The following is a 25,156-nucleotide window of genomic DNA, read 5'->3' as shown; positions in this document are numbered from 1 at the left end:
TAGCTCAGTTGGTTGAGTGCTTGCCTCACAAGTACAAGGCCCTGGGTTCAATCCCCAGCACCGCAAAAATAAATAAATAAATAAATAAATGAATCTTGATTCACAAGGCTAGTCATTAAAGCATCAAGATCTACCCAGGACAAGATGTTCTGCTCATAGGCCAAAGCCACAGAATTCATGAAAACAAAGTCCAAAGGATTAAAACAACTGGAGCTGCCAGTTTTAACTCCAAGTTCAGAAAAACCCCTAATAGCCTGACCTTCTTACCTAGTAACCTTCCTTCCTCACTACATGATTAAGTGAACTCTTACATGAGGCACTGTTTTGGGTGAAGATGAGAAATTTATAAATCTATTAGGCAAATAAGGGCTTTAACTGAGATGTAAACAGAGGTCTAGGGTTCTGGAGAGAGATGCTTCGGGGCCCTGTGGGCATCCTAGGGCAGATGGCATACATTAAAGAAGGTTGGAAGCAAAAGATATGGTTGGAAAAAACAATGGGCTAGATGGGGAGAGGAACTTAGATATATCAATATTTTGTTATGTAACAAAAACCACCAAGATTTTAAAACAGAAGATTGGTATATTTGCTTTAAGTTTTGTTCTAGAACCAGAACTTTTGCTGATGGCAGTGTATGTGGAGGTACAGTAGACCAAGAGAGAAAGACACACATACTATCAGTGGGGAGATTAATAGCTAATCATGATTAATAGGCAAATGTAACAATTCTCTATGGGTGTCTCGTGTTTCTACACATCTGTGCAAACACAGCTTTCATCTGAAACACTTAACAGATTTATACAACCAACAGCTTTGTGTGAGACAGACAGGGTGTCCCTCTGGGGCAGAGAGATGATTTTTGTTTTGTTTGTATGTTTTTACTATACAGGAGAATAAGGATAATGTCTCCCTTGGGGAAAAATCTTGGCCAGTATTGATCGCAGATGCCTTCAGAAGATTGGGTTTCTGGAAGCTCATAGTTCCTCAGGGCACAAACCCACTGTGTGTGAAACATTCATCTGGGTCACTGAACCCCATGGAACTTGGGGGGTCAATAAAAACTACTGCAAACCTGAAACTCATGCTATTTGCAAGGCTTTGAGCAACAAAGTCCTTTGTTTTTAATCCAGAGTCTCATGTCTTCTATCTGCAGCTCTGAAACTGTAGTAGGCTAACTTGTTAGCTGTAAATAAGGTAAAACTCTTAGAAGCTTCACACTTTTTAAATTTTAGTACTGGGGATTGAACCCAGGGCCACTGAGCTACATCTTTATCGACTGATCAACAGATCAACCTATCTATCTATTTAACATCTATCTGGGTAGGATCTCACTAAGATTTTGAGGCTGGCCTTGAACTTGTGATCCTCCTGCCTTGGCCTTCTGTGCCTCTGGGATTAACAGGCATGTGCCACCATGCCTGGCTATTTGTTAATTAATTTATTTTGCAGTGCTGGGAATCGAAGGGCCTAAAATTCCGCCTACTCACTATCATCCTCATGCAAAGCCAAGTTCACTAAGACATCAGAAGCCCTGGAGGATCTTGTGGGGCCTGAAACTCTTACAGAAGGCTGTGTCCCTGAACTCAGTGGTCCTCTCTTAGCTTTCTATGACTATTTACCATGTAAGAAATTAAAAGAGAAATGCATAATGACACATTGCCTCAGATTTCTGAGGGAGAACATCTCTAAACTGTGTAGTCTGAGGAACCCTGGGACACCCAGAATGAGGACCAAAAGGAGAGAGCTGTCTAAGGATTATGAAATAGTTTCAACCTGTGGCCCATGGCCTCTGAGGAGCTGCAAAAAGTCATGGACCAAATTTGAGGACCCTTGATCTCTACAATAGACATGTGACAAAAATATTTTTATTGTATAAAATATTGACTGGCATTGAAAATATTATGATTTAAAGAAAATCAACCACAAAATAATATGGACATTACTGTGAAATTTGAAGCCTATAAAAACTTAATGTTTTAATATATTACAAATATAGACCTCTAGATGGTGAAAATACAAGATATTCTTTTTTGTTTTCTGCTTTTTTTTTTTGGTAACCAGATGTAAACACATTTAACAAACATACACATATTGATTATCTCCAGTCATCTGTATTGGTCTTCCTCAGACTCCAAAATTTCAGCTTAGCAGCTTTAGGAAAGATACCACCTAAAAATATCCATAAGGTATTAGTATTTTTCTGTCGCTTGGTGATGGGGGTGGTATGCAGGGATTTTTGCCCACTGCACTCTACCACCACACTGCTCTCCCAGCTCCAATAAGGTACTGGTTCTGCACAGCCTTACATGTCCTTGCCTCTCAGAATACAGTACTCCTAGGGAGCTTGCTAGAACCATGGACTCCCTAGCCTCACTCAAGTCCTCCTTAATTAGCTTTCTTGAGACCCAGGTGATTTGTGTACATAGGAGGTTTGAGGAAACCCTGGCAGCGCATTAGAATGACCTGGGAGTTTTAAACAAGGGCGTTGGGAAGGCTGCATTGTTCTTTATTGCTCTCAGGTGATTCTTATCTGCATCCAGGAGTGAGAAATGCTGCTCTGACACCACGGCCTGGCTTCAACCTTGAAAAAGAGCAAGGCTGTCACCTCCAAACACCACCCTGCTTTGATGCAATGTCCCCCCTCCATCCCTACAACATGTGGGGGCCTCCCAGCCAGTTTCCAGATCCCAGAAATCTCACAGGGACAGATGAACTAGATGAAGGAAAAGCTGCCATCTTAGTCCATTCATGCTACTATAACAAAATCGCTTAGATCAGGTAATTTATAAACCAAAATACATTGCTCACGATTCTCAAGTCTGGGAAGTCCAAGATCAAAGCACCAGCAGTTTGGGAGTCTAGTGAGGGCCTGTTCCTCAGGGATGGAGCCTTCCCCGAGCCCTCTTCCTCCCTTGGCGTAAGGGGAGAACAGCCCTCAGGCCTCTTACACCCATACTTACCCCACACTCAGCTCCGCCCTCTGACCTCATCAGTGCCCTAAAGGCCCCGCCTCTTAATACTATCACCTTGGGGATTAGGTTTCAAATCTGAATCTTTCAGGGTCACAAATATTCAAATCACAGCAGTTAGGTCCTCTAAGAATCTAAAGAACAAAAAGAAAATATAACGTATTTACTTCTGGCCTACAGAGTTCTAAGTCCATTTGACTTCCAAGTTTGCAAAGTTTTAATGACTTCCTGAGGGACCGTGGGGTGTTGAGGTTGTTAACTTTATTTGCCTTCCACAAAATACTGTGACAGACAATTCTGGCAAAATTCGGGAATGTTTTTTAAAAACATTCCTGTAAGATAGCAGGGTTTTTGTACCTACACTGTCCAATTTTATTTAAAAAATCCTATTTTTGAAGTCACCTTTATTCCAGATGAGGAAGTTACCCATCACCTCAACTACCAACTCCTGTGGCTCAGCAAAGTTTTGAGTACCCAGCATGTGGAAGGGACTGGATCATAATCCCAAGACTCTTGGCCTTCTTATCCCTTGGTATTTGCACTGTTTCCTACTCGTCTGGAGGTTCTCCCCTCAGCCTATGCTCCCAGCCCAGGAGTGTCTCCCTCAGCCTCCTTGGGGGCCCAGATCTGGCCTCTTCCTCCTCTTCCACCACCCCAGTGTTCCTCCTACCTCTCATCCTCTCTTGGAGGGTGACTGTCTGCCTCTTGACAAAGCCTACAATTTCCACTTGTGGGGACCCCCCCAACAGTTTACATTTCCTCTAAAACTTATGCCAAGAGCTTTTAACACTGTGCCTAGAACAGAGAAAACATTCGGTAAACCTGTTATTTCAAGGGAGAGATAAGCATTCATCCCTGGTAGTTTGGCTTGCAGCTGTGAGTCATTGAGCTGGTGGGTTGATTCAGTCACAAGGTAACAAGACTAAGGAAAGCACAAGTCATGACCCACTATTTTATTTATAAAACTTTAATCACTCTAGCAAGTTGCAATTAAGATAGTTTTCTTCAACTAAACTCAAAATACAGCACCAGACTTTTAATCATGCTGTAATAAAGCATTCTTTGTGTTTGAAATATCCTACAAAATGTACCAAGATGTTAAAGCAGATGCAAAGCATGCTCTCTGCCCTGTTCAGGTGCATCCATTCAATAACGAGGAGCACAGGCATGCTAAACATCCAACCAGAGAAAAGGAGCATCAGGCCCTTATAGTCAGCCTCCTGGTTCATTTCTGCAAACCAACAGGCCCAAAGGCTCTGTATTAGTTCTCCAGCATTGCAGGAACAGAGCAGGTGATTTAACAGACATTTATCCTTTCCAAGTCCTGGAGACTAGAAGTCTCAAATCAAGATGTTGTCAGGGTTGCTTTCTTCTGGAGGTTGAAGGAGAATCTGTTTCTCAACTCTTCTAGCTTCTGGTGGTTGCTGGGAACCTTGACATGGGGATGCTGTGTGGTGAGCTATGTGTTGCTCTGCCCAAAATATCCAGTAAGAACAACGTAGTAGAGGAAAATTTGTTCGGGGTTCATGGGTTGAGAGGTCTCAGTCCATAGAGGGCTAACTCCATTGCTTTGGGCCCAAGTGAGGCAGATCATCATGGCAGAAGAGCATGGTGGAGAAGAGCTGCTTTGAACATGGTGGCCAGGAAACAAAGAGAAAGGGAGGTAGGGAAGATGAACCCTTCCAGGGTACACCCCCAGTGACCCACCTCCTGCAGCCACACCCTACCCATCCACAGGTACCACCCAATTGCTCATGAACCAATCATTTCACCTCTGAACATGCCTGCATCAACACAGGAGATTTGCAGGACACCTCACATCCAAACCATAATGGACATCACCCCAATCTCTCCCTTTGGTCATGACAATCTCCCTGCATGTCTGTTCACATAGCCCTTTAAAATAAGGCCACCATCATAGGACTCCATCCTACTTGAATATGGTCTTATCCGAACTAATTACATCCACAATTTACAAATAAGATCACAATCTGAGGGATTTGGGGTTAGAAATTCAAGAAATGAATTTTGGAAACACATTCAACCCATGACAGATTTCAAAAATGTATGTCTTCATCCAATGCCTTTAAAATCAAGGCTGCAAATTCTCAGATCAAAGGAAACTCCTATTGACCAATATTGGTGTTTTTAGAGGAATAGAAGGCATGTTCCATTTGGTGTTTGAGGAGAGGCTTGTGCTGAGAACTGAGATTTGAACCAGGACCCTGGGGTCTTGGTTAACAAACCCTCCCTTTCCAGTGGAGCAGGTGTGAGCTGATGAAAACCACTGTGCTGACATCCTGTCTGCACTGACAGGTGCCTTGAGGACACAGTGCCTCCTGCCTGGCAGATGAGCAGCTTAAGACCATCACTACCGACTTCTAGAAACTGCATTTGAGGCCTGGCAGAGGGGTAGGGGCCAGCTTCTGCGGGACCTGCACACACTTGTTGCAAGTCCTCTAATAAAATTCCAAAAGCAAGATTAGAATATTAATAAGAGCAAACTGCTCTCTGTCCCTTAACTTTCCAAAACAAGCCATGCCGTTTTCAGGAATATGAAAAGGTGAAAAGGGGCAAAACACCCACCTGTCCTAAGCTACAGACCCTCGAATTTTTCCAAAAAATTTGAGAAGACTTGCTGTTGTATTTTCATCCCTGAAGTAACCACTCTTCCAACTCCAGTCAGCTGCAATTTTACATGATTGACACTAGAGGGCAGGCCACCAAAACATTTCTGTTTCAACCCATTGCTCTGCAGAAAAGAAAAAAAAAAAAAAAAAAAAAAAACCCTGGCTCCAAATTTAAAAGGTGTCTTTCTCTCTGGCTTTGCCCAAGTCTAATGCCAGCAGCATTCAATGGACAACAGCGAAGCACTTTTTTTTTCCTTTTTGGTATTTTGGAGATTGAACCCACATCCCTTGCTTGCTAGGCAAGTCCATTTACACAGTGTAAAACCATGAGTTACCTTGCTCCTCCTTTAGGTCTACATTAGTTGGTGTTCTAGATCTGGGGGAATAAATTGCACTGGCCAGTGTCAATCATGAAGGGTTTGATTTAGGCTAGCAGATACTAGGAGGGGCCTAATCAGCTGTCTCTCATTGGTGGCAAGTTTACAAGAGATCCACTCAACATGAACACTCCAGAGAAAGCTGAAATTTTTAGGACATTTTTGAAATCAAAAATGTCCTAAAAAACTGTAGTTCTTATAAACTCCACCCTTATAGCAAACTTCCAAGAAAAGAGAAAACCTGGGGGAGTGTAAAGATGTTCAGAGTTTGGCTTCTCTTCCCTGCTCCTCAACATAGAAACATCTGACTGCCTGGTCCATTGTCCCAGATTTTCCACAGTTTTGCTGTGTCAGCCTGATAAAGCCAACACTGGTTATTGCCAGGCAAATGCTGCATCTCCTCCCTGCTCAAACATGGGCTCCCCCGGCTGAGAGGTGGACCTAGAAACAGCCCCATGGCCACAGTGGAGAGTCCTGGCCACCAAATTCCATTGGCCAGTGTTTATGGAGAGCTCCCAGCTCTTCCTTGGAGGTCTGAACAGGATTTCCCTAGAGGAGGGCTTTGCAGAATAAATGACAAAGATTGCCCGGGAGGGCCTGCCAGGTCACTGGGCTCTGGCTCCTCATTGTTCAGTCCACCGGCTTCCCAGGGCTCTTGTCCAAGTAAGCCGGAAACAGACACAAGAAGCCCCACAAAACTGCAAAATTGTTCCATTTTTGCCCACACAAACATGGGGCACAAGTGATCATACATTCTGCATAGTAAGAAAACACCGAGAGACACTTTTTTAAAACCCCCTTGAGGGAAGAATCCCTGGGACCTGTGGCAGGAAGAAAGCCAGAAGTTGAGGTCTGTTCCCTGGGAGAAGAACGTGGAGTTTTTCAAGTACTTTGTGATGCAAAGTTCTAGTTTTAAATTCCTCAGTCTCTTTTTCAAAACCTTATATTTTTATATTATGGAAGCAATAATGTTTGTTATAACCAAACAATAGGAAACAGAAATGAAGTAATCTTCCTGAAGTCTACCATCTACACACTAAAGAATTACAAGTTTTGATTTTTATAGACACAGCATCCTTTTACTTCTGAACTGTAATCTTTCTCTTTTGTTGGCCAGTTTGCAAGAACTGAGGGCCAACTGTTTCACACAGATAATCGGCAATGTCAAGGAACAGGGACGGTCTTCTCTAGTCACCACTGACAAGATTCATTAAAATCAAAACACTTGTTTCAAATGTCTGAGTAAGTGAGACAAAATGTTTCTTGAACAAGTCTTGGAACATACTGTCAGAATCTGAAAGTACGATAAGAAACTTACAATTTAATTTCTATTTGATTTTGGAAAAGTCTTTCACCAGGGCAAAACAGTATTTCAATGCTACACCTGCCAACTTTTTTTTCTTAAAATATATTCTTTGCATCTGCCAGTACTATTGCCAAACTTATTTTTTTTTATTTATTTATTTATTTATTTTTTGTGGTGCTGGGGATTTGAACCCCCAGGGCCTTGTGCTTGTGAGGCAAGCACTCTACCAACTGAGCTATATCCCCAGCTCTTATTTTTATTTTTAAAAAATTTTTAAAGTATTTTTTATAGTTGCCAATTTACCTTTATTTATTTATATGCAGTGCTGAGAATCCAACCTAGTGCCTCACACCAGCTAGGCAAGTGCTCTACCACTGAGCTTCAACCCTAGCCCGTGCAAAACTTGTTTTTAAACAAGCACATTGTTTTTAAACTAAGTGCTTGATTTTAAACTATCAATGCCTTCCAGATTGTATCTAACAATGTATAATTGCCAATTCATTGTGACTACTATTTATTTTTAAATGGAAGTATAAAATGATTTTTTATTCAAGAAACTTATTTTTAAACTATTTCCTCTTTTTTCATGTAGCATAAAAACTGTCCTGTTTGAATCATAACTGCCAGTAGAAGACCAGTCACAAGTGAACCACTTCTCAGTTGCCAGTCTTTGCTCACATTAAAAACAGTTTACAAATGTTTAGTTTTTGTGTTTGATCATTAAAATGTTTATAAAGTTTTTTTTTTTTTAACCAAAGAGATATAATTCATTATGATAAAGTATTTCACAGTAAACTTTGTTTTGTAACAACAAAAATTCCTTTCAAGGGTCTTAAAACCTAGTCTTCTCTTAGAGGGATAATTTACAATGAAAAAACAAGTCAATATTTCTTGAATGGGTTAAGATTCCTGTTTCAAGGGGCTGTGAGCAATTCCTTTCTTACAAAAAGATTAAAAATTTATCAGGTCATAAATGCTAAGTCCTACTGTGCATTAAATGTTCGTGGGTGCTTTTTAAAAAACACACACACATTCCAGAACTGCTAGGGGCAAGGCCTGGGGATCTGTGTTTTACATGGTCCCCAGGAGACAACCTCAGGGCCAGGAGAGATCTCCTACTTACTGGCCTCTGCATCAGTCTCTCATCAGTTTGCATTTAGCAGCACAAAGGGACCTTTCCCTCCACAACCACAAAATTTTACCTCTTCCCTTGCCATCTAGAGAACTGTATCAGAGCAGAGCTTCTCAAAAAAGTGTGGTTCCCAAGATAATAGCATCACTTGGGAACTTGTTGGAATTGCAAATACTAGAGTTCCATCCTGGGCCTACTACAAAAGAAAATTTGGGAATGGTGTGAACACAGTCCTTTGTAGGTTTTTTGGTTTGGGATGGACCCCAGGCCTCATACACGTAAGCCCCACCCTGAGCTCTACCCACAGCCCATCCCTGTTTTGGCAAACCCTTCTGGTGTTTCTGCTGCTCAGTGGAGTCTGTGAACCACTGGATTAGAGAATTTCACAATTTCAAGAGAGAAGTAGTGAAGAAAGACATAATTCTATGTCAGGTAGAACCAAGTTTATTAATGACAGCCTTTATTACAATCACTCTCAAGTGTAAAAAATAAAGGGCGATTAATTAAAATTTAAAACTCACTTGGACTTGCTGTTTGGCCTTTCACTGGCTGTGCCAAAGGGTGGGGATCTTGCCTGATTCTGAATCAACTGGTCAGATGGAGTTCACTGGAGAATGAGGTAATAAAAAAAAGACGAAAGTGCCAATTGGAGAGCTCAAGTCTTCTCCATGTTGGAAGGACATTACAAAATGACAAGTGTGGGGTGGATGGGAATGAAATAAGATACTCTTACATCCAGAATATGGATCAAACATCCCTACCTATACAGAGACACAAACACACACATGCAGAGTCATACACATATCCAAACTGTGGAGACAAGATTTTAGAAGAATCTGTCCTTTCTCTAAGCAGACTGACACATTCATCAGCCACCATGATGCAACAGGGAGCTGAAGTGGAAAACCATGCTACATTTCCACCAAGTATGCTAGCTAGCAGCCCTTCTGTGAGCTGGCAAATGTGTCAGGTCACCACTAAAATCCACGTGTGGTTTTACCAGTGCTCCACAGATCAAGATGATCTCCCCAGGAGAGCAACATCCGAGGGACACAGCGATTAAAATCTGGGGGGCAGAACTCACCCTCCCACCTGAAGTGGGGGGCAGGGGTGGCAGCACCTGGAAGTGGTTCTCCACTTTATGTCAAAGAACACTTGCCCGCTTCAATGCACCCCCCTCCAGAGTATTTTTGTGCTTTGTTACCATCTTGATGGCGAGGCAGCAAAAAGGACAGAAGGAGCTCTGGCCATGCATTAATCTTTTAATCAAACTAAACTGCAAGGAGGAAGAAGGGGAAAAAAATAACTCATTAGAGGCTTTGTGATTGTGACAACACTGTTTTGGAATTGGGTTTAATTCCATTCAGAGAGAAAGAGCAGACGGCGCAGAGGGAAGGGCACCAAAATCAGCAATGGAAGAGATGGTGGAGTCCATGAGCTTCATGATGGCACAGCCCGTCTCTGCCCAGCCAGGCTGGGACAACATGCCATGATCTCCTAAGGACGGGAACCTATGGCCTATTATGAAATAAATGCTGACCAACGTTTTAAAAGGTCAGTAGAAAAGATGGCAGGAATGGGAGATGGATTTAGAATCACAGGTCATGCAGGTTAAGATTATACAAACAAAATTAATATTTGAGCCAAGTAAGAAAACATTTTAAAATTTAAGAGGGACAATATCATAGCCTTCACCTCCGGGAGACTTAAAAAAAAAAAAAAAAAACCAAATAAACAAAAATCAAAACAAAACAACACAACAACACAGAATATTCCAAGAGTTTCCAAAGAATGCAACCACTAATTTGGTGGGGTAGGGGTGAGGGAGTATTTAACACTTCTCATTAACCTCATTTTCTCCTTGGAATTCACTGATAAATAAAGCTCAGGCCTACTTAGAAAAAAGATTGGTCCTGCTAAAATACAGCATCATGAAGTCTCCGAGGCTTGCTCGGCACACACAGAACACACGACTTTCTTTGTAAGAGATGCTCCAGGACAGACCACGAGTGCCACCCACATTACCTGCTCAACACGATCAAACCCTGAAACTGAAGGCAAGCAAGCTGTCTCTTCCTCTTCAGATGACAGTGGCAACCATCTCCTGAAATGCACATGGAGGGATGCACAGACGCCACTGCCCTCCCAGGTAAGCAAGAGGCTGAGCTTGAGCAAAGACGTACTTCGTTAGGCCACAGAACACAAGGCAGTCTCTCCACAGTGTGACGAAAAGCAAAACACCTCTCCCAGTCCTCCAGTCACTGAAGTGGAGGACAGGGCCGTGTTCTCCACAAATCCACGGACCTCCGGTGCCCCACCCTCCCTCTGTTTCCTTTTTGGTCAGCATCCATCCATCCATGAATTCATGGCTACAGTAGAGATTCACGGCGCAATGACTTTCATTCTGGTAATCTTTTTTTTTTTAAAAAATTTTTCTGTCAGTGAGCAGCATTATCCAGTTTTACGCCCCCCGCCCCACAAAGAAACAAGTCCTTGGCAGTTTCATTAGGTGGGATTGCAGGGTGCCTGTGTGGCTAGGTCCGCACAGCTTGCACATCAGCTCGGCACGAAGGAGGGTGATGAAGGCTGGGTCAGTCCAGTGTCTTGCAGCAGCTGTTGCAGGGCCCTACCAGCTAGCCCTGACAGCTTCAATATCACTAACCAGATTCTGGGCCAGGCATATCCCAAAAATCTGAGAAAGGAAAGAAAAGCACGTCAAACAGTGAGACTCAGATTCATTAGGCTTTTCCTTGGCCACGTGTTCACTCTTTGGTAATGTGATTATTAAAAACTGAGAATCAATCCATGTGCTGTAAAATGCATCCATTTAATGATAGTAATTCAGTAGGTGTTAGTATATTCATGAAGTTATGCAACTGTCACCTCTATCTAATGACAGAACGTTATTACCCCTTGAATAAGCCTTGTATGCATCAGCAGTCATTTCTATTCCCCTTCCCATACAGGCCTGGCTGTATTTCTGTGTATGAATGAATTGCTATGGATTAGATAATCTGGACATCTCACATACATGGAATCATATAATATGTGGTATTTGTGTCTTTTCACATGTTCTCAAGTTTCAACCTCATGTACCAATAGTTCATTGTTTTTTTGGTGAGGAGGGTACTGGGGAAGGGTAATAAATTTATCTGAAGAAATGGAACAAATTAAATACCTTAATTTTTTTTTTTTTTTTTTTGTACTGGGATTGAACCCAGGGGCACTTTACCACTGAGCCCCAGCCCCAGCCCTTTTTATTTTTTATTTTGAGACAGGGTCCTGCTAAGCTGCTAAGGCAGGCCTTGAGTTTGCAAACCTCCTACCTCAGCTTCCTAAATCACTGGGATTACAAGGATGTGCCACCATGCCTGGCTTTAAGGGAATGTTTTGGTATGACTGATAGAAGAGTTAACTCCAACATGCTTGCACTACCTTTGAGACCAGGGAAGTCACCCTATGGCCATGGGGCAGTCAGCCTAAGGCTTATCACTTATCACTGTGTGCTTGTCTAAGAGGTCTTCTGCCATGACAGAGCCAGGGGCTCTTATGCTGCATAAATTAGTTACATGGTCACCGAGTTCTTTGATGAATTTTGCCTGATCATTCAGGTAATGAGTCTCAATAAAGTTACACAGTGGGGGTCATTTTGTCAGTGTCCAGTTTGTGAGATTCTAGCAGTTACTCTCCATATTTTTAAAACACACTCCATTGCATTTGGCCTGCTCTCCCTATCAAAGTCTGGGTTCTTGATATTCTGCAGGATGATTGAGCCACCTCACTGGTTCTGGAGCTTCATCAGTTTCCCAGGGTGGTGATCCCTCTCCTTGTGAGATTAGTGAGATCTGGCAAAACCCTTCAAAGTGACATCATCCTGGTCAAAGCAGGAGGACAATGGGCAGGTAGCGAGAGGAAGGGAGAGCTCCAGTGTGACCTGGGGCAGGGGTTGCTGAGAGGCAGAGGTGGGGATGCAAAGATCTTGGGGTAGTCTGAGGACACCGTCAAGAGGTGGCAAAGGGCTGGCTCTGGAGGCCTGCCCAGGTGGTAGACAAATGGCAGGTTCCTTCCAAGCACTGGTGAAGCAGGAAATCACACTGACTCTTGCAAAGAATTCCTGGTCAGGCATTTTGATGGCTGTATGATATTCTATCATGTGTCTATACCATATTTTGTTTATCCACTCATCAATTATTGAATATCTGAATTGTTCTTTAACTTGGATATTATGAATAAAGCTGCTATGAACATTTATGCACAATTTTTTTTGATGAAGGTATTTTTCAGTCCTTTTGGGTACTTTCCTACGAGTGGAATTACTGGGCCATATGATACCTTTATTTTTAACTTTCTGAGGAGTTGTTCTCCAAATAGTTTGTACCTTTTCATTCCTTCCAGCAACATGTGAGGGTTCCAGTTTCTCCATATCCTCACCCACACTTATTGTCTGTGTTTTTTTAATTATTACTGCTATCCTGCCGAGTGTGAAGTGGTATCTCAAACCAGTTTTTATTTGCACTTTCTAAAGACTAATGATGTTGGCATCTTTTCCTGTGCATATCAGCCATTTTTATCTTCTTTGGAGAAATGTCTACTGAGAGCCTTTGCTCATTTTAAAATTGGGTCTTTTTATTGTTGGGTTGTAAATTTTTTTCTGTATTCTTGATAGACCTTTTTAAAACAATAATTTGCAAGTATTTTCTCCCACTATGTGGGTTATCTTTTAAATTTCTCAACAGTATCATTTTCAGGAGAGAAGTTTTAAAATTCTGGTGAGGTTCATTTATTTACATTTTTTTGGTTGCTTGTTACTGTCATATCCAAGGCAAAACTGCCTAATCCAGAAATCACAAAGATTTGTACCTGTTCTCTTCTAGAGTGTTGCAGTTTAGCTCTTATGTTGCTCCCTTTCTTCCCTTCCTTTTCATTTCTTTTTTTGTTCGTTTGTTTATACGGGTTCTCGCTTCATTGCCCAAGTTCATCTTGAACTTGTGCACTTAAGCTATCCTTCTATCTCAGTCTCCTGACTAGCTATGACTTCAGGCATGTGCCACCACGCCTGGCTGTATTTAGGTCTTTGATCTATTTTTAAGTTATTATTTATATATGATATGAAATAGTGGTCTAATTTCGCTTTTTTGTATATAAATACTCAATATTCCCAGCAGTATTTGTTGAAAAAAGGGTTTATCCCCATTGAATGGTTTTGTTCCCTTGTCAAAAATAAACTGGTCATAGACATATGAGGTTATTTCTGGACTTTCATTTCTATTCCACTGCTCTACAATGGTTAGCCTTGTTTAGGTATGTACACACTCTCTTGATTGATGTAGCTTAGTGGTTGGTTTTGTATTGACAAGTGTGAATTCTTCAATTTTGTTCCTTTTCCAGTTCATTCTGATTATCTGGGTTCCTTGCATTTCCACATGAATTTGGGGTCAGCTTTCTCATTATGGCCAAAAAGGCAGTTGGAATTGTAATAGGGACTGCAATGAACTTGTAAGTCAATTGGAACAGTAATGCCATTTGAAAATATGTAGTCTTGCAATCTGTGAACATAGGATGTTTTTCCATTTATTTAGATCTTCTCTAATTTCTTTCAACCATGAGCCTGTTTGTGAATCTCCACAACAACATAGAGTCCAGCTCTGACAGTTCGTGAAGAAAAGTGGGCGCTCCTTCCCTCACTGGCACTTTGGCAAGCTGGTCTAGACAGCAAAAGGGGCACAGCATCTCTGAAATTCCCAAAAGTCCTAACCTTGTCACTGAGATCTACTCTGACCACTCAAGTCTGCCCTAGCTATTGCAATGCCGTATTACTGAGCTCATGGAAACAACGGAACACCAGCAGGCAACTAGTGGTCCAGTTAATTTCTCCATCCCGAAAAGGGAAAGGAAAAAGAAAAAGATTTCCTACAGCATTTCAGGATCTAAATCAGATCTCAATAAAATACAAACTGAAAAGTTTAGGTTTGTTCACAGCCCTCTAATGTGTCTTAACAACAATGACACTCAGGTGACTGTGCAAAGCTCCTGTCCTGGTGAGGGCTCTCCTGGGGCACCATTTCCCTGTGTTATTCATAAGGACCTTGTCTTACCTGCAGCAATGCAATGCCTATGAAAATACCAGCCACGATGGTTAAATTGTCCTGCAGCCACTTCTCAAACTGGGGCACACAGCCTTTTGTGTAGATTACAATCTGCTGGTCAACTTCCTTCACAAGGGAAGAGGAGAGCAGAGTGTCACAGAAACAGCACTGTGCATATGCAAAAGCTCCTCCAAACACCCTGCGTGCTAAGTGGCAAGAGGAGATTCCACTTACTGGTTTTTGCCTGGCATCGTAGCCACACTGAGTGTTGATGACATCTTCCTGGAAAAGAAAGAAAAAGAAAAGTGAAATTCAGTCTCATTCAACAGAAAATCCATCTAGAAATGAGCAGAAGTCCCCTGGTATCAGTAAAAAAAATGTCTATAGGGGCATTATAGATGAGAGAACTTTGTTAAATACTTTATATATGCTATCCCATGTAATCATAACAATTTTCAGAAATAGGTACTAAAACATGCCCTATTCTATACATGAGGAAAATGAAGGCTCAGGGAATTACAAACTGGACAAATCCATTATGTAGGTAGCTCAAGACTCAAAGTGCTGTCAACCCCAAGGAATTTATGGGGTCTCGAAAATAGAGGAAGGAGATAAAAACAAAAACCTAAAGGACACAGTAATTACCTTAATGGGGGTGGTACTTTTATTTTTATGCCAGGGGATGCAAGTTAAGCACAAACCCAGGGCCTTGTGTATGCCAAGCACATACTCATACTTTTTAATCTATAAACTTCTATATTGTTCAGATGGATTTTCAACAAGAATGCACTACTTTAATATTTAAAAACAAAACACGACCCTGACTACCTATCACATAGGCAACCTGACATCTCACAGGACCTGACCAAAAACCTGGGTTCCACTTTTTTGAGTTAGTTTATTCTCCCCCTGGGTGGGGCATAAGGTTGATTTTCTTAGCTTAGATTTCATAGAATGAGATAGTTTTACTGAAAGATTCTGTAGTTGAAAGGAGAAGCTGAGTGAAACCTGAGAATCTTCTGAATTCTTATGATGGACTGTTAATATTGAACAGGAGCCTGCAGACAGCGAGTATACCATTCGGTACTTGCTGACCAGTGCAAGGCCACAGGAATGGGCACCTCCTCTGCCAGAGGAGAGAGAGAGAAACGAGCCAGCAGGAAAGGAATCAGGGCCAGGGTTGGACAATTCTTAGTGACTCTCAGTCTCCTTCAGACCAAGAGACACAGCCCAGGCTGAACCCCGACCCTGTGGGAAAGGCCTGCCCACAGCAACACCAAAACCATGGTCTCTCTTAAAAAGGCCCACAGCCTCCACTTTGCAGGCAAGCAACCCTTGGAACACATCTGTGCCCTCTTGGTGCCACTCATTGAGGGCAAGGACAGGCCAGGGGGAGGACATCTAGGGGACTGAGGGACAAAGAGAGACACTGGAGTCCAGGAAGGCATGTAGCTGGGAGAATGCAGGGATGTGTATGGGGCAACCTCTCACATCTAACACACAATTCTGGCGTTTCACTTACAAAGAATTGCATTTTCAGTCACTCCATTTACCAGGCTGACTCCTTTGACCCCCAAGATATAATCAAACCTGTGGTATAAGGGAGTGGCTTATGAACAGGTTTTTGTATGCTTTCTTTTGAAAAATAATAGGCAAACAGCAATTATTGTAGTCATTATGACACCCAAGAGCCTGGGTGGCTATTCTTGCCAAGAAGTAGTCTAGCGCCAATGTGTCTCAAACTCCCCCCGCTCCTAATACCTTCCCCAGAACTCAGCTGGGAAGAAGGAGGTTACGAGCCCCCAACTAATGGAGAGCTCTCCTATGAGTTCAAACTTCTCATGAAGAAGTAATAACAAACAAGTGGTACAGGCAAGCTGCTTGCCGTCTGGTGCTTTGGCTCCATCACTGGTAGGAGAGTGAGCTTGGGAAAGTGACTGACACTCCACGTGCCTTGATTTCTTCACCTGAAAAGGGAGGGTAATGGTGGCATCTGCTGGTAGGAATGTTCTGAACTTAAATGAGCCAATGTGTATAGAGCCTTGGAATAGGAACCAGCATGTACTGCTACATTAATGCCAGGGATGATTGCTTCTACCAGAAGATCTGAGCACTCTACCCACTACAGGAGTTCCAATTAGCCAAAGGCAGGTAAGACGAGGTTTCACGACAGAATCACTGTGCCCATCCCATACACCCTCGCTGTGACGCGCAGAGCAGGCCAACAGTTTGCTGGCAGTCACTCACCGCCGGGTCTTTAGTACAGCAGGAGAACGGCACGCCGCAGCGCTCTCGACTTGCATTGGAATCTGTGCAATTGAAGTAAATATTTAGGTTCCAATCATCAGCTCCAAAAGCCCCACAGCACTGCCACTAGAGCAAACAGGAGAGAATTAGAACATCTCGACTTGGAGGCGACCAGGCGCCTACGCTCACACCCGCCAGAACGACACCCAGCTTCTGCCAGCTCTAACCTTCTCTTCTGTCTCAGGATTTATTTTTCAGCCAAACAGAACGTAAATGGCCCCTGTAAAAGCTCCCAGAGTAATTAAGGCTGAAGGTTTACAAAGATGTGTTGGCATGTGATTTAAATGATCAATGAGACCCATGGTGTTGGCGGGTAAGAGTGTTGTATAGCAAGAACTCACTAAGAACAAGATTGGTTTGGCTTCGATACCTTCTAGAAAAATCAATAAGAATATTCTAGAAGGATCACTAACAACATGGAAGTGTCTGAAGGAGGCACCTAAGGCTGTGGGTGGGCTTAAAGTTTTGATCTCCACATTTTAATTTTTTTTTTAAAGTTTTACTGAGGTATAAATGACATGTACAAACTGCATTTTACAATAATACACCAACTTTATAATTTGGTAAGTTCTGACATATTATAATATTGTGAAACTAAAACCATAATCAAAACAGTGAACATCAGGCTGAGAATAAAGCTTAGTGGTAGAGGGCTAAGCTAGCATGCCCCAAGACACTATAAGCACAGAAAAAAAAAAATGATAATGAATACATTTATACCCTAAAAGTCGTACAGGGTTACTTTCATTACATTTGTCTCTATTCTGAATTTTTAAAGACAAGAACATACGGGTTACATTTTCAACTTGAAAAAGTCAGTTACCTAATTAAAATATAATAAAATGCGCTGTTAAATTCAGTGGGTCTTAAGTGGAGCCAGATTCAAGGGCTATTCTATAAGACCCCTACTTACCCCCCTGTGCTAGACTATCCCTACTTCACTGAGTTAAATCAATATCAAATTTTGACCATTATAAGGCTTTCAGGACCAACAGCTACTTCAAAATATTAAATTCTATGACATAAAAATAAAATCACATGAAACGACAGTATTTTCAAACAGAGCAGACAGCGCTTCAGGAGACTGTGTACACGCATGTTCTTCACGCTCATTGGGGCCTCCAAGGGCTTGGGCTGTGCAGCTCCAGGTCTGCCCCAAAGCTCCTTCAGGTTTGTCATGCACACTAGTCAGGAAAATACTTGGGGAGCGTGAGCTCACATCCATTATGACCTAACAGAACATGAAGTCTGCCGAGGGGACGACACAGGGCTCCATTTCCCACCTGACCTATGGCTCGCTCCAGACAACTGCTGCTGTGCCACACAAAACGCACAACTCAGCCCGAGCTGAGCACCCAGGGAGGAAGGGTGGCTTCTCCTAGGACCAGTGCCCGTGCAGCCATGTCCTCCCTTTGCCCACTGTGACCCCGGCTCATTCTGGAAAATGGTCCAATCCAAAGCAGGCCATTGGTCCGCTGGGCTTCTGCCTGCCCTCCAGTTCTGCCGTATTCATTAATGCCATGGACACCGCTGTCCAGGTCCACTGAGCTTACCCAATTTTTCACTGTAGGCATAGAAAGACCTTCTAGTCTGTAGGATAAAAATACCTCAGGCCTAATAGAAAACCATGTACATCACTTGAGTATTATAATAGCCCCATGAGTTAGATAGTAGCTATTAATATTTCTATTTTTTTCTAATAAGGAAATAGGGCAAGATTTTGTTGGCCCAACGTCACTGAGACCTTGTGTCTCTGGGTCCCTCTTTTATACCATTTTGAGTGAAAAAGGGCAGCTGCTTCTCTATTTGCATTGAGTTAGCTGTCACAGAGTCAAGTTTACACACCTGAGGGGTGGGCAGAACTCTCCTGCACAGATTCTCCACTTGCTAGAAAGCTAGGATTTAGGAGAACTCCGAGGGTTAGAATTTTCTAAACTTTTGGTTTCAACTGCACATGCTATAATAATATTTGAATAGGCATATTTTAGGAACTTTGCTGACAAATATTCTATGAAGTACATTGTTACAAGTTGTGAGGTAGGGAGAGTTCCCAAAAAAGGGGGTCAAGGAATAAAAAAAAATCCATATTTAATAACCAAATAAAACTTTAAACCCACAGCAGAACAGTGTTCTTCAAAGGCTGATAGGCAAGGACTGCTATGATTATAATTCTTTTTTACGAAAGTTTTCTTCTTTGTTCCTCTACCTGAAGTTGACACAAGTTAAGAATATAACATTTCCATTTAAGATGCAAATCCTATAAGTCACAGAGTGAGAAAATAATAAACAAGCAGACAAAGAAGAAAAGAAAAACATGCAGAAAAGTCAGAGAAGTTTCTAGCTGGCAGAGATGCAGAAGCCAGAAGAGTATTGTGGGGTCATCCTTTTGAGAAGACTTTCAACTTTAAAATAAACCAAATTTGAACTTACATATTCCTGGGTGAAGTCTATAAGGTTTTGCAAATCAATGTCATCCCTGTATGCTCTGATGTTGTTGTTTATAAAGAAATACAGCTGGTCTTTGATCCAGTCTTTGAAAACAAATGCCAAAACCCCAGCAGTGAGCTCCAGGAAGAAAATAATTCCCAGGAACACAGAAAACTAAGACAAAAGACACATACACAGAACACAGTTAAAAGGCCTGTTTTGATCGTATGTAGTTAAATAGTTACTCTCTAAAAAGGTTTGTAATTACAGTTGATTGTTACACATCTCCAAAGCAGATAATCTTCAGTTTCTTAAGATTTATTAATAGAATATTACACTCCAAGAAAGAATTTTTAAAAATTAAAAATCACTTCATAATCACATTTTAGAGTCTCTGGAGTTCCATTTGATAATTAACCAACAAAGCCCATAAGCAAACATGAGTAATAGGAATTTCTCATTAGACCCACATTATGGCCTAATGAATTTCTCGTGATTAATGTACTGCCAGACATCTGAACAATGACCTGCCCGTACCTCGAGTAAGCTTTTTTCTAACTTCAAAGATAGATTATCCCAATATTTTATAATCATCTGTCATTCGTACTGTGGCCTTGATTCTTTATGCAATATATTCTTTTTATGGATTCAGACAGTTTTAATTCCCCTTTGCACCTGCTGTACAGCATAAAATAACAGATCTGTTCATCTTGGATGAAGAAGTCAAAGAGGAAGTGGGGGGAGGTATGAATGTGACATGAAAATAATCTCCAATTATGAAAACAGAATGAGCCCCCCGGGCTAAGGGCTTTCTCGGGAATGCTAGCTGTATTTGGCTTCCTCCCGGAAGCACCATGCTCAGGAAACATTTAAATAACATCCAACTGCAGCCAAAGGGAGACTTGTGGCTCATGTAGATAACAAGAGTTTAGGGCTAGAGACCATAAGGCAATGTGGTAATTGCTCATAACTCTGGAGAAATCTCCCTTCCTTCTAGAATCCTCAGAAGAGCCTTGTCTTAGTCATTTACTGACTTCTGTTTATGCCCATGATTCTTTCCACCTCTAATCACTCCCACATCCTTACCTTTCTCAATTTTTTAAAACTAAATAGATTATGAGAAATAAGACCAGAGGGCAGACTATAGGCAAACTCTTGGGCAAGAATGGTAGAGGGTGACATTGGGGCCACACCTGCTGGGCCCAGGTCCTAAAGGCTGCAAAGCAGTGAGCGGTCAGCAAGCAGACACCCCGAGAGAGAATGTGTAGAGGGAGGGGTGCAAGGGAACAATGGTTACTTAGTCAAAAACATTTATTCACTCAGCAAACATCAGTTGAATGACCTGCAACGGCTCTGTGGTAGGGCAGGATCTGCAGAAGCAAGGATGAGTAAGACCATACCCCTGCCTTCAAGGACTTCACAGTCTTAAGTGACCTGGGGGTGGAGGATGGGGTGGGAGAAGGCAGTGGAGTGGGACAATTTCACACCACTAGAGCTGAGTGCTTATCTAGGGTGCCAGGCGTGGTTCTGTGAGGAGGGATGTGGAAGGAGGGTTATAGCAAAAGAAGAACTCAAGTGTCTGGCAAAATCTAGGACCCCAAGGTTTAGACCCCAACTCTAGAATCTCCAACTCAGTTCTTCAGGTTCTCAGAGAATTTCTGGTTATCTTTCCTCCATGAGTTCACTGGAAATAAAATTGAAACAGTTCTTAATTATCATTAATGATACCAATAATTTTGAATTAAGTTTTCCTTTATCTGGAAAGAAGAAAAAAATCCATACTGCTTTTGCTCAGTGCCTACCTCCTATAATATAGTTCCCTTCCCTTAACTGGGGTACCACCCCAAACATGCAAATGTGATAGTTCCCACACTATAGAAATGATAAAATCATAGCTAGCATGCTCGTTGTACACACACAAAAAACAGCAAGACAGAAGTCATGCACAGATTTTAATGAGATTTTTGTTCTCATCTCTGTAAAGGTTAGGGAAGTTCATTTTCCAGTTCCCCTGATACATTTTCTCAGGTTACATAATATACATATCAAATATCAAGTCCAAATTCAATTGATTTCAAATATTTGGAAAACTACATGCCCCAGGCCTTGTGAGCTAACTTCTCCTATTTCTAAAAGGGCAGACACTAACTCACAGGCTTCATCCTAGGGCCTCGGTCAACAGGAAGCTCCGCTTCTATCTCACAGTCCCTTCACTGCTGGATTTTTCCTCAGCAATTGTCCTGGTTTTGGACATCTGAGGCTGTGTGGAGGCATGCTGGCATTTACTCAGCCAGTTTCTGTCGTTTGTACTAAATAGAGAAAGAAGCCCTTTAAAATATTCTCCAAGAATTAAAAAAAGCCAAAAAGTAGAAATATTTTTTTTATTTTCAACATGGGATTTTATAAACTACTATTATTAATGAAGCTATATTTAAGTAAATCACAGTAAAGGGGATCCCATATTTGGGAACATGGAGACTTAAGCTGACAAAAGAGTGACAACAGGTAAGTATGACAGGGCCCAAACAGGCTATGATAAGGCTAAGTGAGCCCAGCCTTCAGAAGTGCCTCATGCCCAGAAGGCTGGCGGGCTGGCAGGTGAGGGTCTGGGAAAAGCTCTATTGGAGGCTCCACAGGTCTGGCAAGGCAAGAATGAGGCATTTGGCTCTGTGTGTGCAAGGATGAATCTGGAAGAAAACGCAGGTAGAGTCTTGGGCAACTAGCTACTACTACCACAGTCCCGTGTATAGAGAAGGAGCTGCTCATTACACTGTACCTATGAACAAGCACTCCTGGGTTTTCTGTTAGCAAAAGCCACATGAACTTTCAGGATAACAGCCTCCTTCTCACAGCCAAAGCTGCCAAATGCAAAAGGGACCAGCCTGGGTGGGGTGCAGTGAATCCTTTTAGTTATTGTTTGAGAAAATTTGTCAGATAATCTGGCGAAGAGAATCACAGGCCAGCACCACCAGAAAGAAAAAAGAAAAAAAAAAAAAAAAAAAAAAAGCCTCTTCAAAGAATCACAGGCCACATGGCTGTTGGGACAAGATCCAGGATATGCTCCAGTTTTAAATGAAAATGATCCTACGTGATGTCGTGTCAACAAAGGTTGGGAAGGATTCTAGTTATACAACAATGGTCCTTTGAAGTCAGGCATGGTGGCACATGCCTGAAATCCCAGCCACCTGAAAGGCTGAGGCATGAAGATTCTGAGTTCAAGGCCAGCCTCAGCTTCTTAGCAAGGCCCTAAGTAACTCAGCAAGACTCTGTGACTCGGGTGGTTAAGCACCCCTGGGTTCAATCCCCAGCACCAGAATGAAAAAAATAATGGTTCTCAGGAAATCCCTACTATCTTCCTCCACCACAGGAAGGATCATGGTCTGATCACTTCCCTGTTCCTGGAGAGGGAGTAGAGATGCTTTTCATATAGGACTCACCATAATGCCAAACTCCACATCCACAGGCTCATTCAGCAGACCCTTGGCTACCCTTACCAATCCTATTTCAGATACAAACATGCAGCACAGGCCATTTGTTCTCCTTTAGATACACTCTCCAAAAGGAAGGCTTTCATTTTTCATTCTTTACTTTTACTTTTAATCCTTATAGACCTCCTGGTAAAATCTCTCCTCTACAAATATTCCTGTTGATAGCAATCACACAAACACTCTGTAAAGGAACTAAACACTATGCTGATCATACCAAGAAGATCCTTGTATTGGCCAAGCACAAAGGAGATTTACCTTTTTCTGTTTCTCTATGTTTACTAAAACCAGAGTTAATCTGACAAGCCACTGTCACTGTGTTTAGACCTGGTTTCTAGAGACCAATACCTGAACAGCTTTCTATTTACTCTTTACATTAAAAACGGAGGAAATCGGACCTGGGTTTATGGCTCAGTGGTAGAGTGCTTGCCTAGCACATGTGAGTCACTGGGTTTGATTTTCAGCACCAAATAAATAAATTAATTAATTAATTAATTAAAAGTTATTAAAAATATGTTTAAAAAATGGAGAAAATCACTTAAAAGAAGAAATATATGTACCCACCTTTGTCCTAAATCTACTTTAGGGATTAGACTATATTTGTAATATACGTGTATAAAATCTCTGTGGATAGCATGGGTGAATGAAATTTATATTACTAAGGAGGGAGATCCAGGGTGGGGGTTGAGGGAATCTAGAAAGCTCGCCTGAAAGAAAAACAAGACTTGGGTCAGGTTTTTGTCAGTGCCTTGGGTACAGCTCACCATCTTGCCTGTAGCCAGGGTGTCCTCTTGATGTAAGATAAGAATTTGGCTTTGAAATCTGCAAGCAGAGAGTGCGATACTTACAAACTTGAGAAGAAAAGTGTTTTCCCTTAGTGCTCCTATGCACCCTGCAAATCCCAAAATGAACATCACTCCTCCGACCACGAGGAAGAGCCACACTGGGTCGAAACCGCCAAGATCAGTGATGGACGAGATGTTGGACAGAACTCCCTGGGAGTGGAAAAGAACACATAAGGGGCCAGGATGTGAGGCCAGTTTGCTAACATGTGAGGGCTACAGCACTTGTCCCCCTGTCCCCAGAGCAACACTTCAGAGGTCATCTGAATGATCAGGCATGGTTAGTATTCCAGAGACACCACCAAGAAAAGAAAAGGGAAGGGAAGGGGGAAGGGAAGGGGGAAGGGAAGGAGGGAAGGGGGAAATAGAAAGAAGGAAAGGAAAAGAAACTGCTTTCTTTCTGAGGTCCACATTTGTTTATATTTTGGCAAAAAAAAAAAATATATATATATATATATATAGAGAGAGAGAGAGAGAGAGAGCAAAAAACAAAATAAAAAAACAAAATGACCCTAAGAAACTATCATCAGAGTCTGTAAGAAGAAAATTTATTACTGTTGCTTCAATGTCCCCAGATAAAAGTGGTAATAAGTCCAAAAAAGAGTGCAAGAAAAACACATTCTCTGACACCCTAAAAGGAAGGGGAGTCATCTTCAAGTCCCCTGGGCCTGGGGATGTTAGACAATGGCCTACTTCAAAGCCCCTGGCATTTCTCAGGAAACAGAGGGAGAGCTAGAAGCTAAAAATGAACACAGCAGCCAGTTCTGACCACAAGCTCCTACAAGTTTCCCAGGGAAAAACTGCATCTCGGATCCACCCTGAGCTGCATGGCTCAGAGCCCCGGGAGCCCACTTACTCAGTTTGTGCTGATGGATGTTCTATGTTTGGTAGTTAGGGGTTATTTCCTAACAGCTTCTTTTAAGAGCTGGGATTAAAATAAAATAATAATAAAAAAAAAAAAAATCAAAGACTCCATCACTTTCAACCCTTTGATTCTCCTATCCCAAGACTAACAAAGGAATCCAGAGTAGATTTATTTGTCCACAAGCAATGCTACTTGTTTCTGAAATCCTTTCTTTCAAGTATAAGACCACATCAAATACCACTCAGAACCTATGTTAGAAGTTGAGAGATTTTTTTTCTTCAAAATGTAATGTCATACTTACTAATCATTCACATAAAGATGAGAGACTATTGTTTTGAAACTGTGAGTCTCAAATATCCAATATCACCAATACTTTATTTTCTTACTAAGTTCATTTTGAACTCCAAAATCAAAATACCTCAAGAGTATTGGGCTATAGTTTGCTGTATGGTTTGTTGTAAAGTCTTGATATTGTATATTTGTTTTCAAAACACTTCCAACAACCTAGAACAGGAAGAATTCGTCTGATTTTACACATGAGGAGAAAGGAACCCAGAGCAGTTTGAGGATGGGCTGAAGATCATACAATGATTTTGGGGAATCAGAACAGACTATGTCAGTACTTCCCCTACCATGTTGTGGTCATGTACTTGCTTCCCTTTGTGTCCCAATTGGTGCTAATCAACACCTGAGTTTAAGAGTTTTAAGTTTCAAGCCTTTCTAAGGTTGC

General features: G+C 41.8%; 1 protein-coding gene across 5 annotated transcripts in view; it reads right to left on the bottom strand.

The window, feature by feature from the left end:
• Window positions 1-9,656: 9,656 nt before the first annotated feature.
• TSPAN5 (tetraspanin 5) overlaps window positions 9,657-25,156 on the bottom strand; it is a 161,959-nt gene continuing 146,459 nt past the window's right edge. For 2 of the 5 annotated variants that reach the window (XM_079153842.1, XM_079153841.1), the window contains exons 3-8: window positions 23,568-23,714; window positions 19,238-19,408; window positions 16,748-16,873; window positions 14,735-14,782; window positions 14,510-14,626; window positions 9,657-11,106 (exon numbers count right to left, since the gene is read on the bottom strand). In XM_079153842.1, the coding sequence (XP_079009968.1) occupies window positions 11,041-11,106; window positions 14,510-14,626; window positions 14,735-14,782; window positions 16,748-16,873; window positions 19,238-19,408; window positions 23,568-23,714 (675 nt within the window). In that variant the 3' untranslated portion in view covers window positions 9,657-11,040. Of the gene's footprint in view, window positions 11,107-14,509; window positions 14,783-16,747; window positions 16,874-19,237; window positions 19,409-23,567; window positions 23,715-25,156 lie in introns of all 5 variants that reach the window. The other 3 variants (XM_079153844.1, XM_079153843.1, XM_079153840.1) reach the window with 2 other exon arrangements.

The sequence above is a fragment of the Sciurus vulgaris genome (genome assembly GCF_902686455.1).
Source record: "Sciurus vulgaris genome assembly, chromosome: 9".
NCBI lineage: Eukaryota > Metazoa > Chordata > Mammalia > Rodentia > Sciuridae > Sciurus > Sciurus vulgaris.
Note: the sequence above shows the minus strand (reverse complement) of the source record. Positions and strands in the feature narration are given on the sequence as shown.